Source organism: Molothrus aeneus, chromosome 2 (genome assembly GCF_037042795.1).
Source record: "Molothrus aeneus isolate 106 chromosome 2, BPBGC_Maene_1.0, whole genome shotgun sequence".
NCBI classification, from domain to species: domain Eukaryota; kingdom Metazoa; phylum Chordata; class Aves; order Passeriformes; family Icteridae; genus Molothrus; species Molothrus aeneus.
Window position 1 is genome coordinate 69093157 of NC_089647.1, and position 15373 is coordinate 69108529.

General features: G+C 39.0%; 1 protein-coding gene across 3 annotated transcripts in view; it reads right to left on the bottom strand.

The window, feature by feature from the left end:
* The window catches only part of RBM26 (RNA binding motif protein 26), a 48223-nt gene extending 33708 nt beyond the window's left edge, over window positions 1-14515 (bottom strand). For all 3 annotated transcript variants that reach the window (XM_066545094.1, XM_066545095.1, XM_066545093.1), the window contains exons 1-5: window positions 14404-14515; window positions 3632-3750; window positions 2798-2934; window positions 1795-1883; window positions 997-1208 (exon numbers count right to left, since the gene is read on the bottom strand). In XM_066545094.1, the coding sequence (XP_066401191.1) occupies window positions 997-1208; window positions 1795-1883; window positions 2798-2934; window positions 3632-3750; window positions 14404-14474 (628 nt within the window). In that variant the 5' untranslated portion in view covers window positions 14475-14515. The remainder of the gene's footprint in view (window positions 1-996; window positions 1209-1794; window positions 1884-2797; window positions 2935-3631; window positions 3751-14403) is intronic.
* Window positions 14516-15373: the final 858 nt, after the last annotated feature.

Here is a 15373-nt window from a genome sequence, read left to right on the forward strand (position 1 = left end):
TCATTTCAGTTTGTGTAAATAATCTTTAAATTAAGATTTAATCATGTTGTTATCTTTTAGTTAAACAGCTGCATGTCATTTAATTTGCTTGTTAATAAGTTGTCTGGAAAATATCTGCTCTCATATTTTCCAGAAATCTGCATTTCTAGTTTTAAGGCTGAGTTACCAAGGCCTGTTTTACAGAAAAAAAAAAAAAAACCCACCAAGGAGAGTTCTACCACACTGTTTTTTATCTGTACATTGTCAAAGACATGACAAAGATATAAAATTACTTTCACTTTTCAAGTACTTTGGTATTTTCCAATTTTCCATTCAAAACTATTGAGGGAAAAAACACTCTTTTCAGCTGAAAAAGTAGTCCCCTTTTCAAAGAAGTTTAATTCTACAAACTACTGTACTGAAGTCTTAAGTCTTATGGATATGTGCACAAATGCAAGTATTTATTGTAACAATTTCAGCCCTTCACCTATGACACTAAAGAGGGGACAAGATCAAAAGAACTGAGCTGTACTGTTCTGTTTGACAAGTCATTTACTGCTAAACAGGCAACTTCTCTGCCAGTTCCACCTTTATAAATCAATAATAATTTCTCTATCTCCCTAAACCAGATTCTGAGTTTCCTAAAACTTAATGAAATGGAAATAACTTGCATTTTTCTGCCTCTCGTGCAACAATGCTTAAAAGTGGCCAGCACAGCCACCTCAATACAAAGATATTAAAGAAGAACAGAGGGTAAGGGAGGAAAACAAGCATTGAGAACACAATCACAAAAGCCTCATTTCCACAGAAAACAAAGCTAAATCTGAATAAAGGAACAAGGACAAAACTAAAATCTGAATAAAAAAAGCCTCATTTCCACAGAAAACAAAGCTAAATCTGAATAAAGGAACAAGAACAATAGAGGAAACTCTAGTACATTTTGAACACAGTTTTCAAGTTTAGTTTCTAAATTTTGTAGAAAACATTCACCGTATTTTAGAGACCAACTGTTGGTACCTCTGCTTCGCGTTCTGCTCCGGCTTCTACTCCGGTCTCGATCACGGTCCCGCAATCTCTCTTTGCTCCAACTCCTACTTCGACTCCTGCTGTAGCTCCGACTCCTCCCTCTCCGTCTGTTGTATCGATCCCTGTAGGAATCTCTTCTGGGAGGATTTCGGTCATAATCCCTCTTCCGAGAACGTTCATCTTTTTTCCTTTCATCACGGCTTCTAAACATGAAATATTAGAGGCTAATTACAAGACTTACGAAGCCATAATTTGAAATCTTAACTACTTAAAAACTTTAAGAAATCTCAGTGGAAAACTAGAGAAGAGCTACAAATTGTATGGAACTTATGGCTACTCCTTTCTTCTCAGAAGGATTTTAAAATTAATTTTGCTTATTTGTTTTATTTTTACCATACTTAAGATTTTAAAACATATATTAATTTCTGTTTCTGTCCAGTACTGCATATTCCCCAAGTTGGAAACACCAAGACTTATTGAAGGGAACGCTTCTAAATCAAAATTCAAACTCAATATCAAGCAGAATAAATACTGCAATATAAACCACAAATCTAACACCAGAATTACTCCTAAAACTCCAAGGATAATAGCTGTGCACAACTCGAGACACAGGTTACACTGATATACACTCGCCACTTAACTACATATGCGTAAAAGCAATAGAAGCCTTCTTTTCAGGCTTATTGATGACAATAAAGAAACAAAGTATTTAATTCAGTAAAATTAATTTTACTGAATTAATTTTACTGATTCCTGATATAATACAAGGGGTTAAACAAAATTTTTTACCTGGTGTCTCTGTAGCGAGAACTTGACTGAGGAGGGCTGTGATTTAATCTTCTCGAGAACTTTTTCTCTCGCTCTTCCTCTTTAACGATCTGCATTCAAAGCACATATATAAGATCAAAATATGAGTACACTAAAATGCAGACTTCTGCATAACCAAATAAAAACCAAAAACTCTGAACACTGAACAATCAGCAGTAACACTGAAATTAAATATTTTAGTCTCTGACATAATAAGACAATCTTTGTAACATGCTTATTTCTATTTCTAGGAATATCCAAATCCCTGTTTGAGATGAAATAAAATAATCTTTATAGTGCTGCACTGAAAATACAGCTGCTTTTACTGTAGGTAGACAAAAAACCATATTAAGGCTTCGGGAAGATTTGAGAAAGCATGGATATTCAACAACCAACACCAAAGTCTTTCTTTCATCAGCAGCTTATCTAGTTCAGTTCACACTTAAAACACTTTCACAGAGGCAAACTTGGGCTGCTATTGAAAAGCAAAAACTTACTCTTCTGGCTCAATGAACAACATAAACACATGTGACAAAAGGATATTATCTGCATCAAGCAGCTGAAGGAATGGGAATTGCAATTTAGAATGGCAGCCTGAATTTACGGAGAATTAATGTGCAGCACAACTACAACAGCAATTTTAACCAGAGAACTAATGCAGGTTATACTACAGCTCCTACACTACTAAATAATCTCATTTACCTTTGCCTCAGCAAAACCACGTTGGTTTACATTTGAAACATCCACTTGTGTTAGAAAAATCATGCAGCAGTGCTCAGTGAGCCAAGAACAAATCTTCTGACTTATTTTAATACTGTCATGTAATTATTAATAATATGATTAATAAACATAAATTATTACTGATATGAACTATAATAAATTGCTAGTAACTATTACTAATAAACTCTATGAAGTTGAACGCATAAGCAAATTACATGAATGAGGAAAAAGATGCACATGTAAATAAATTAAAATCAATGCCCACCTCCTCCTTTTTTGTCTCCTTTTCTTGGTGCTGAAAAAATTCTACTTTCAGGCTTCCTGATGATGGCTGTTCTGGTGGAGGTAGGTAGCTTTTTGTATTCACAGCATCAAACAGTTTTTCCACAAATATCTGAGTTTCTAAAAGTAAGCAGTGTACAAATATCCATTATACAAAACCATGGTAAACATTTGCTTTAAAAATTAATAAATAAATAAACCCAAAAAACCCAGACAAGCCACCAACACCTACATTCAGCAAAAAAAACCAAAGAGTATTTTCTTTAAATATTGTGTCCCTAATTTATATTTTAAAAGGACATTTACAGAATCAAAAAACCTGTCAATAATGAAGAATGTTTCACAAAAGTTTTCAATTCTTCAATTATTTAATGTCTCTTAATAAAGCATCTGGAAAAATATTTCTGGCATATATATATATACAGAGGTTCAGTACTTGCCCAAAAGTTGTGGATGCCCCAACCCTGGAAGCATGCAAGACAAGGTCAGACCATGCCCTGATAAACCTGGTCTAGTGTGAGATGTCCCTGCCCAGGACAGGGGGCTGGAACTACAGGATCTTTATGGTCCCTTTCAATCCAAACTATTCTATGATTCTGGGCCTCTGTGAGTACTAACAAAACATATACCTAATATATGCGTGCTAACCTATACACCTGGGCTTTTTAAAATTACTTTATGAAAAATGAATTACATTCTACCAAGTAACAAAGCTAATAAAGAGATCAAAGCCCAAGTCTGTGGTAAATGATTGCTTGAATAAATTGAACAAGACAGAATTTTCACTCAATCTTAATTGTTATGACAAAGCCCATACCTTTCTGAAGAAATACATCCAGCTGATCAACACACAATGCCTTCAGTTCCTTTTCACTTTTGTCCTTCTTTACCAAAGCCAGAACATATTTAGCTAGGGCAGATGGATCTGCATCACATCTGCAAATAGATTAGTTAGGAAAAAAAAAGCAAATTAATTACAGAAATTAATGTCTGAAACTGGTATGACCAATACGTACATAGGACAAAATAATTTCCTACCAAAGCAATTGAAAAATACTCAGGTGTATTTTTCAAAACAGAGTCCAGATAGACAGCAGTTCTAAGTATCACTTTTCCTTTCAAGAGAACAATTGCCTAGAATATTTCCTAACTGCACAGAGAACATCAGAGCTAACTAGAACAGTTTCATAAGAAACAGTTTCAACTCCCTAACTGTTTTGTATTAAAAACAAAGACAATGAATACTTCCCTAACTTCCCAAAGATGGAGTCAATAATTCTGAATGCAACACTGAGTAACTGTTATCTGGAAAAAGTCAGTCTATCCAATTATAAAGTAATATAGTGATACAGTAGAAGTGATCTATGCTACAAAAAAAAAAAAAAGGTCAGACCCCTGAGTATTCTATTAAATACACTTTCGAACATTCTTATTACTAATTACATATGAACACCATGAAAACTGAAACTGATTTTTTCAGTTTTAAACGCCTAAATTCATATATTGTAACAGACACTTCTATAAGAGGTACACTGAAAATGGAGAGAAATTTAGGGGATCATTATCCATTTGGCATCTGAATTCAGAATTCAACCTACAATTAAATACAGAGCACCTCGATGTAGAAGCTGATGGTCTTATGCATATCTACATAGAACTCAGAATGAAGAAAGCCATGTATCCACATTCAGTAGACCATTATTTAATATAAGTGGCAGATTTTTTTACAATGTTTCACAAATAGCAATCTACAATGAACTTTGTGGTGGTGTTGTAAAGCCCGCCAAAGCAAGTGAGACTACTGCACAAAACCACTCATGTTTCAAAAAGAGTAACTAATGAAATAGTGAGACATTGGTCTTAAACAACTTAATCTCCTTATTTAGCATATACCAAAGAAGACTTCAGGCCCCACAAAACAATGCAAGATTGAATGGATGCATACCGGTCATGTGATACAGACAACTTATTTGGGTGGTCATCAAAGTTTGTACTAATGTTTTAAAGAATAACAACAAGAAAAAAAAAAACTGCACTGATGCATCCTGACTGTACATGCTTTCTAGCAAAAATAACCAGTAAGAAAAATTAATGGTCAGGGAGTTGCACTGAATATGAACATTACACAAATACTGCTCTAGCATAGAGGTCCAACAGTCATCTAAAGGAATAAGAAGTTTGAAATCCCTTCCACAATAAGTAAGATATAAATACTGGAGCTTAATTATTAATCTAAATGTTGATCATTGAAATGACATTATTTTGGACACTGGGCAAAAGAACCCAAATCCCTAAGCAAACATATCACACAACCTAATTTCTCTCACCAGAGAAACTTATCTCCTGCACAGCAAGCAACATCCCCCATGCAAACACATCTGCTAAGCAAAGGAAGCCAATCTGTCAGCATTACTTATGGACAGCCTGGGCCCAGCACAGAGAGCCCTGAAGTTAAAGGTCAGAGCTTCAGATGTAACCCAGCATCCTTTAGAAAGGAGGCAATACTAGAATTTCATGCTGAAAAAGCAACTCGGGCTGCTAGTGGATGTACCACTGTATTCCATGTTAGTCTGCATTATTTATAGATACAGGAAATGGGAGTTCATAATCATTGCAAAAGAACCCATGGACACTAAATGAACAAAATATATACTGCTAATCTAAAACCAGACTGTACACCAACTAAAAAGTCTTCAGAAATTTTTCAAATCTAGTTTGCCCCATTCAGATCTAACAATTCTTTATCCAGAAGAAAATACAGTCCAAGCACCAAGTCAATGCACAACCTGACACAACCTCCTCCTAGTAAGACTCTAACACTGCAAGCACCCGAGCACATCAGCCAAGCAAATTATCTGAAAGCCCAGTGTCAAACAGCATTCATCACAGTCTGTAACGATGGCTCTCTCTAAGCCTTCAGCAGGCACTAAGACCAGCATTTCATAACCTCAATCCTTGAATTTGAAAAGTTATTAACTTTTATTACTGTTTCTTCACACAACTTCAATGGCACTTCAGATTTTCAATACTTTCCCAGTTTCAAGCTCAATTGTGCAATGGAAAATTAATGTGCTGTTTTCATCACTATAGGTGGGGAGGGGAGCAGACAATTTTCACATGATTATCCTCAGTTTCCCTTTTTTAATTTCAATTTCCATAAATTTGGTTCTCATTCAATAATATGAACAGTCAGCTGTCATTCAAAATCCACTACAACTTACTTAAATGACATGTGCACACAAAATTTAGTGGGGGGGGGGGAACCCAAGTCAGTCTAGAAGGTAAAAATCTACTGCTATGAACTACTACAATGTGTTTTAATTCTCCAGCTCCTACAGCACTGACTATACAACAACCTCATATTCAGTTTAAAGCAATTCCCCTTTCATGAGCAGGATAAAAACCAGAAAATCTTCTGTGGAAAGCCACCTAGACCATAACAAAATAAACAAACCATAAATTATCCCCCAAAAAACAAACCAAAAAACCCACAAAACCACAGAAAACCAACAAACAAAACCCCAAAACCCAAACAAACAGATGATGTTTAAAAATAATGAACAGTTAACACTTCTATCCTCCCTGCAATGATGACTTTGAATATCTTAGCAATCCTGTCCACCCCAGGACTTGAAGTCATCCACCCAGATCCAAGATATGCTTATGGAAATATTCTCAATGAAAATGTACTTTTAATTTGCAAAACACAGGATCACTTTCTGCTATGCACTCATGCACATGTTTCAACATTTGTCACCCTGTACAGCCACATATAAACAAAATAAAACGATTGCACTGAATTCTACTATTATTATCATTCAGTGTGTACAGGGGAATTTCTACTACAATAAGAATTTACATGCTTTCAATTTTGGCTACTTAACAAATACTATTTTTTTTAAATACTAACAGGCAAATTATTTCAAATTGACACTAATTAAGCAATAATGAATACAGTGAGTTTTGTGGCAGAGTGAGATGAAGATGCTTTTACAAACCAGCACTAGGATTTTCTGTGCTTTCTTTTAATTTCTTAAAATGAAACTGCAAATGATCTCTACACAGATAGGGGCTGACATCCTTTTTTAGCTACTGCCTTGAAACACAAGTCTCCTCTGTATCTGTTCTTCAAAGCTTAAAAAAACCCCACAATTAATCTGTTTTCCCCACACTAGGGCAAAGACTGTTTCTCTAGATAGTATCTTAAATAAATCTGTCAAGTCTATAATATGATCTTATACGGCATTCAAACTCTTGCAATGCCTTTTTTTAAGATGATGCTAAAATTAAATTGCTAGCAACCTCAAGTGGTGGAAGAGAGGACTAATTGGTCTTACAAAGTAAAAAAAAAATTTAAGTTTACAAAACTGTGGATAAAGGAAGTCTGTCTGAAAATTTCTTTACAGCTATCAAGACTTCTAGACATAATCTTTAATAATTTTGTTTGGGGGGAACTTTTTTAAAAAGGAATTCCTTTCCATTTTTTCACTCAAACTTAATTCTGAAATGTTCTGTATAAATTCTCCATCCACTGGTTTAGTCAAAATCCGCTGGTTTGGATTATGGGGCCTTGAGTTTTTCTGATAAACAAGATCTTATGTTCTCTAGTTTAACAGTATTTTCTTAGAGAATAGCAGCCTTTGTGTGTGAATAATACGCAATATGCCTGCTCTGTTGTGCATACATGGATTTTTCACTGATTTTCAGCTAGCTTTGTCAGTTTTTCTAAACCTCTTTGTCTTGCATTTTATGCTCTTATAATCGACTTTGTTTTGTTAACAAGTAATGTGGGAATAAAGAAAACAGTAAAGGCATCCATGCTGATGGCAGCAAATATACAGTGTAGCACAAGGATTTGGCATACAATGTATGTATCATGCTATGTTCTTGCAGATTGAAAGATAACAAAGATCCTTAACTGGTATCTCAGAAAAATGAGAATACCACCAACACATTTCAAATACTCTTAAGTTGCTCTAAAAATGAACAAAAAGTTTGTAATTTGATTCTACTGCTCATTGAATGATAGACATTTTCAGTCATTAAATACAGGTTTGAATTTAATAAACTTGAATATAGTGTGGTACATCGGTCCTCACCATAAACACAATTTATGCATTACAAGTGTGACAGAACTTTATACATAACTTCATTCTTATAACACAAGGCTACTAGAAAAATGGTCACATTCATTGAAGCATGCAGAAAAACATTTCTCAACTCTGATTTCCCTAGCTTCATCCCCTCAACATACCGCAGCCATGCGCTGCAAGCACTAATACACATCTGTAATGACAAATTTCTCCTCCTGTTTTCACTTGTGTTTTCTTTAACAAACAAACAAGCACCAGCTGGCACAAGTAATCCAAATTCATTTCCACTGCAGCAAGTACATCCCAGTGTGTGCTACTATTAAATACCATAGCATGTCTTGTTACACCCAGTTTCTGAATATATATCATATACTCAGAAATATACATGCATCATTGTTCCTAGCAACGTTAAATGTTTTTACCTCTAGTAATACTTTTTTGCAGTCTGTGCTAAGTCAGAAAATACACAGTGCCTACTCCTCTCTCTTAAACAAGGGAGACTGCTCAAGTAATCCTGCTTTAATAAACAGTATTGGATATGCAGGTATAGATGAAGAATTCTCTTGCTAGATCTCTATATGTTCTTCAGAGAATTATACGGATACCTCCAATTGCTATGCAACAGATAGAAGCTTGAAAAAGGAAAGCAATTCCCAATCAAATATTTTGCTCAATCACAGAAGGAACAGTTCAATAAAGCTCACAGGAAAGTTCAAAAACTCATGTTTCTGACCTCATGTTGTTTTGCAGTCATTACTTGAAATTACTATTTCAAATAAAGATAAACCAGAAAAGATGAAACTGTCAGGGTAAATTTAAGTCCTATTTTTTTTGTTGCAAATAATATTTGAAAAAGGAAAAGTAATTTGGCTGAGTCACCTCTCAGTACAGTATTTACTTCTTATTTGAATACTCTGCAATTCATTAAACACTTTTTAACCTGTTTCCAATACTCACATTTTTTTAAATATAAAATATGTTCTGAGAACCCACTCTGACTTTTTAATCACCAGGCAACTACAGACTTTAGCATTAAGTGAGAAATGCAGCATATGTGGAAGAGATATAAAAGGTGTTAGCAAGAATACGTTAGTCGTGTAGCTGTACGTTCAAAAGCCCTTATTAACGCATAGCTTACGCTGTATGCACACACTACTTTTTTAAGATGTAAAGGAACTAACCAAGGGGATTTTTTCTTCAGTTTTAAAATTAATGTACAAACCAAAAAGATGCTGCAAATCCTGACACTAGTTCCCTGACAAATTTGAACTACCACAACACAGTGAAACCTCAGAAGCATGTCTGTAGTCCTCCAGGCAACAAATGGTGCTGCTGTAGAGGAAATGACATGTAGGTGCATGCTATTTGCCATGCTCCAATCCTGTGTTAATAACCTAAATTTCAGAGTCTAGTTTTGTTGCCTGAAGACTGCTAAAATACTGCTAAAATACTGCTCAGTTCTTGACATTAACCAAGGTGGACATGGCTGTGTTTGAAGGCAGAGAGAAATGCTTTCTACTTGCAGGGCCGAGTGGGTGCAGAAATATGTACATGGCCTGCTGGGCAGTGCAGCCAGCTTAATTCAGGCAGTTGCACCACTCTGTTGTTACTAAAAAAAAATCTATAAAAAGCTATGATGTAAAGTAATATGGTGCAAACTTACTTCAGTAAGTAAAATGAATTACAAACTCATTCAGCAAGATCCAACTTTTATCCTGAGACACTAGTGTGGCTAAGGAGGACTACTCTTATGATCCTCACTTTAATTACCTCTCTAACAGTACTTAAAGCAATAGAAACACATCGAGGAATGCTGCAGCCTCCAAAGCTGCTATTCAAGCTAATGATGCCATTAAATCAGTTCTAAATTATTCTGATACCCAGATCTGACATGTTCATACAGCTGCAACCAGTAATTGGCAGCCTAGAATACCACCCCTAGATTCAAGACAGCTCTCATGAGGCAGAACAGCTGTCAGCTTGCTGGCTCTCCAACACCCATTCAATGCAGAAAGCAAAACTCATCACAGTGTCTCACATTGAGACACATGCAATGCAGTCAAAGGGGTTTCACTTCACTGCTGATATTCACTGCAAGAACAAAAAAGGTTTCCTGTAACAAGAGTAATTTTCTCCTTTTTATTTGCTGCTTTCAACTATACCTAATAGTGCCAATTTTTTAATACTAATATAATATTTTTACTCAGAAGCTTAGCAGTATCAGCACCCTAAGCTAGGAACCTTGATTTCTCAAACACAGTAGCTCTCTGTGAGTCAGGTGAAAATTATCAAGTTTCATAGCAGATGTAGAAAAATAACTAGTGCTAAAAACTACATACCACTGACGTGCATTTGTGATTTGTCTTAGTTACAAAGAGCTTCACACGAGGTGTTAACAAAATTAAGTGAAATAAAGAGAAATGCTTATTGCCTCTGAACTTAGGAAGTTTCATGGAAAATCAGAGAAATCTCATGGTGGCCCAATAAGTGTTATTGGTAGGACATGCTTTCAATGTCCTGGCTTATTAGCATATTCCTTACAACACTGTTAAACCTTTTTTATTTGCTACCTTTTCTCAGTAACCTGTGAAGCCAAAAAAAAGGGCTGGAAAGCCTGACAAACAAAGAATAGCGAGAGCATAACACCAGAGGACACAGATCACTGGCCAAAAAATATTCCAATGATAAATATACTCAAAATATTCTTTAAACAATTTTCATTTTATTCCATCTGATGAAAGTCATTACAACACCCCATTCACTTACAGAATTCACCAATGAAAAATACCTTTCCATTTAAATGAGGTACGCCTAAATAGTGCATAATGTTGTTGTAGGCATTGCATCTTTTTTTCAAGTTTGATTTAGCACAGGAACAAACCTTCACAAAAATGTAAATACAGTGAAATGGAGAAAAATTAGATATGAGAGCCTTAATCAAATTGAAAGTAAAATTCAGCAGGCCACAAATATTTCAATTTAATTTATTTTACACAAAGTAATTAAAACCAAGGAAACTTTCCAGTGTAGAGAATTAGGGCAAGGGGGAGAATATTACAATGTCTTAAAAGCGAAATTGTGAGTGTAGCATTAGTACAAAAAGTTTTTTTTTTTTTCACAAGTAGAGATTCAAACAAATTCAAGAAAAAAAAAATTAAGGAAATCCCTACTTGGAACTTTGCCAAGCCAGATCCTAATATTCCAGCAAGTACTATGTACAGTTTACAGAGTATCTGGAACAGACTTGCAGGAAAGCAACTCATCACAATTGACAGGCTCAGTGAGTGCCTTGTTAGTATAGAAATCAGAAATGACAGGCAGACGGTTATACTCCAAGTTTAACATTTTCCACCACTTGATAGAAACCATGCCACGAACAAGAAAGCGTGTAACACCAGAAACTTAGCTCGTTGCTGTTCGCAAGCAACGAGGATGACTGGTAACAAATGCCTTCTTTACAGAGCTGACAGGAGTTGAATATACAAGATAATTCTAGCCAAACGCACAGTAGCCACAGCACAAAAAGCCTCTTGCCAGTTTATTTGTACTGGTACTACATTTACATGGCCGTGTCTGCAATGATTCTGAGCGTATATTTAGCAATTCTGCACAAAGAGTTACTTCCAAAATGACAAAAGCAGCCTCTTCTTGAAGAGCTGTAGAAAGCTCCTACAGACCTATTACCCCTAAACCGAGATGGACTTGCAAAGGCTCCAGCATGGCAGCATTTGCAATTTCTGCCTCACTGCAACAAGACAAAACTCACATAAGGCCTTTTTGTATGGATGATCACCAAGGCTTTGCCAAAGGCATTAGAGTAGTCCAAAACAAACAAACAAACCCAACAACCTACCACTAACAAAATTCCAAATCTTAAATCCTCCACCATCTCTCCCCTTCAAACATTCTTGTCTATGAACACTGTTTCCCAGAGACTCCATGTGAAAGCAGTCCAACAACCAAATCTTGTCCAGTCTATATAATTACATAACGCACTTGTTTCTTTATATTAGGAAGTCAGCATTTTTAGAACTGTTTAAAGATTAAATGAGACAATTTTTGTGGCTATTGCGATATTTTAATTCTGAAACATTATGTTTTAGAAGTACATGCATTATGGCCTTTGGAACAAGTTATACATCCTGATTAAAAAAGGCTAGCTCCTTGGAAAAGGCAACTTGGAAAGTGCAGCATGTTCTAACTATTCAGCTCTAGGTAACTAGCCCATAAATATAGATCTAGACATGTTTGTATAAAATTTATTCATGCTTCTTCTTAAATGCACTTCTCCCCTTGAAACCACCAAGACACCACCTCCATAATGACCTAATACAGTGGTGTCTTTCTTAGTGCAGTCAGGAGGTTAAGCCATGTATCTTGCAGCTAAAGGTTTCTGAAAGAGCCACTACACAACATTTGGCACTTTTGTTTCATTAACAGGAAAAGACAAGTCAAAAATCATTTCTGGGCTACAGCAACACCTTCAGAGGATCAGCAGTTAGCACCTCACTGTACTAGTGGTGCAACAGTTACTTCTTTAGAAGTAGCTGCACACTGAAATTTTCATACAGCCAGAAGCTACGGCCGTAGTCACACACTTCAGATAGCTGACACCAAAAGCACCTCCAGGAGTATCCGACTGCCCGGAAAGGGCAATACATCTCCGCCAATTCTAATATCTATTCAACAATGCAGTTACACAGGACACTGCAGAAAACTGAATGACAGTCACTGCTGGTTTGTTTTCTCCCAAAGCTAAAAATGCAGAGAACTCACCATCCTCCAGACCAGCATCTCCCTAGCTCTCCACAATTTTCCAAAACACATTTGATCTGCTCACACACCACATTTAATCTTACAGATACATGCTGGTCTTCTAAGTGGAAAAAGGCAGAAAATTGCACAGATAATGAAAGCTGAAAATCTCAATTTTACCCTTGTAACTGGTGACTATTGCTAACAGAGCTCATGGTTTAATATTCAAACAAAGAAACATGGACCAACCTGCATCTGTTCTAAGCCTTTTAACCAGCACATTCTAAAATACTGGCATCAAACTCCTGATTGCCTTTAACAAAATATTCATACAAGAAAGTACCCAGAAACTAATAGTGAGCATTATGCAGCAGAGGACTAGAGAAGTCTATTACCCCAGAACACAACATATTGCATTATACCAACCCAAGATAAAAAGTAATTCACCTTTCCCAAACTACAGCTTTACAAGATTATGCCCTTTTTTCCCCCCCAAAATAAAAATCTTAAACGTCAAACCTTTTGTAACAAAGACACTCAGTGTAATTTTGTTGCAAGCCTAATTCAAAGACCACTGAAAGTAAACTCAGTTCATCTATTTTAGTGTGGTCTGGATTAGACCCTATGCAATAAAGGAGAACCACTACCTCCTCCCCACCACCTCAAAAAAAAGCCACAAACAAACAAAAGAACCACCCAAGTTCTCCTAAAAATGTCCTAGTATCTTACAACTTTTTCAAGTTATTACAGCATAAGCCCTACAAACTGTATCTGTACATACAAATAACTAATGGTTATGGAAGCAATAAAGAAAATTTTGCTCGCCCATCTGAGCTCGTCAAGAGTAAAAGCTACAGTGGGCAAACATCTCAGCACAAAAGTTAAGACCAGACTGAATTCAGGAGTTCTAGTTCATTTAACTCAAATCAAACTCCAGCAAATTTAATTCAGACATGTTAAAATAGTGGTCCAGAATGACAAAAAAAAGTGCATGCTTTTATCTGTAGACACCATACTTCCAGAATATACACCTTTAAAACTAAGTTCACGCTTCAGTTCCACTCAAATACCACTCAGAGAAGGAAGATGTATTTACAGAAGAGCCCCACTTACTCACACGAATGTTATCCTTAGAGGGCACGCACGTATTCACAAACAGGCAAATTATTCTCTGGGGCTCCTACTCCCAAGGCCTCTACTGATGCAATTTTTATTTGGGGGAAGGGAAACCAGAGAGCGTCAAACACTCCAAATAACCAAGAATGATGTGCGACGAGTCTGCAGGGAAGATCCCAGGATCCCGCTGGACGTCCCAGCGGCACCTGAGCTCTCTCGGAGAAGGTCCCCGCACAGGGCGGCGGGCCGTGCTCATTACCGCGGCCTCTCCGGGGGCTGAGCGCGGGGCACGGCGAGCTGCACACGCACACACAGCGGCTCCCGCTCTCCCTGGGCTACAAAGGGAGGAGGAACGCGGTCGCTAGGGGGGGAAGCTGCATCCTCTGGAAGGAGATGGTCCTACCTCCCGGCCGAGGACGGCGACGGGAGAGCGGGAGAGCGCAAGAAGGACGCAGCCCCTCACACACGGCGGCCGGGGAAGAAGGGTGCTGAGAGGGCATCTCCCGGGATGCCCTCCCGGGACTCGCCGGCACCACGTTTCCCGCCCCTGCGGATCCCCATCTTCTACAAGAGGAAGGTTTATTTCGAGGGGGCGAGAGGGCGAGGAAGGGTCGCGGTTACTCACATGGGCTCCAAGGTTTTGCTGAGCCAGGATTTCAGCGCCTCGAAGTTTTCTATGATCATTTTAACCACCATCCAGAGCGGCCCGGGCCCCCCGCCTCCCCACCAGCAGCAACAGCAGCAGCAGCAGCCCCGGCGGCGGGGTCCGCGCCGCCCGCCGGCCGGCCGGCACCCCGGCTCCCGCCGCGCCTCCCCGCACTCTCCGCCGCCTCCCGGTTGAGCAGAAGCCGCCCGGCAGGGGCCGGAGGCCCAGCGACACGGAGGGGGCGGAACCAGCCGAGCAGCGGCTGCTTTCCGCGGGCCCCGCTCTCGCCGCTCCTCTGCCGGGGAGCGCGTCCCGGGCGCAGCGCGGGTCCCCCCCGCCGGAGGGCGGCGCGGCCGAGTGTGGCGGCGGAGCGGAGCGGGACGGGCGGTGCGGTGCGGAGCGGGACGGGACGGGCGGCCCCTCCGCCGCTCTGAGCCGCAGCGCCCGACACAGCGAGCGCCCGAGCGAGCGGGTAAGATGGCGGCGCCCCGCTGTCGCGAGAGCCCAGAGTCTCGCGAGGCAGGGCGGCGCGCGGGGGCTGCCGGGAGGCGGGGCCGGGTGGGGATCGCGCTGCGGGGGCAGAGGGCGGTCTGAGGGGTCGGGGACTCTTCAGAGCCCGCAGGCGTGAGGGTGCCCTGGCTGGGCGGAATAGTGCTCTAGGGGCAAAAGAAATACCATTGTGTATTCCTGACTGGTGTTTGAAATGCGCATTGTTTTCTTTCTTGGAAACGCTGATGGCCTTACCTAATATGATCACAGAACGGGAGAGGTTGGAAAGGACAACATCGGGTCACCTGGCCCAGCCTCCCTGCGCTGGCAGGGTCATCCTAGAACACATTCAACAGGCTTCCTTCCAGATCGTTCTCGAATAACTCCTTTGAGGAACACAACCTCTCTGGACAATCTGTTCGTGTGCAGGGTCACCTGCACAGTCAAGAAGTTCTTCCTC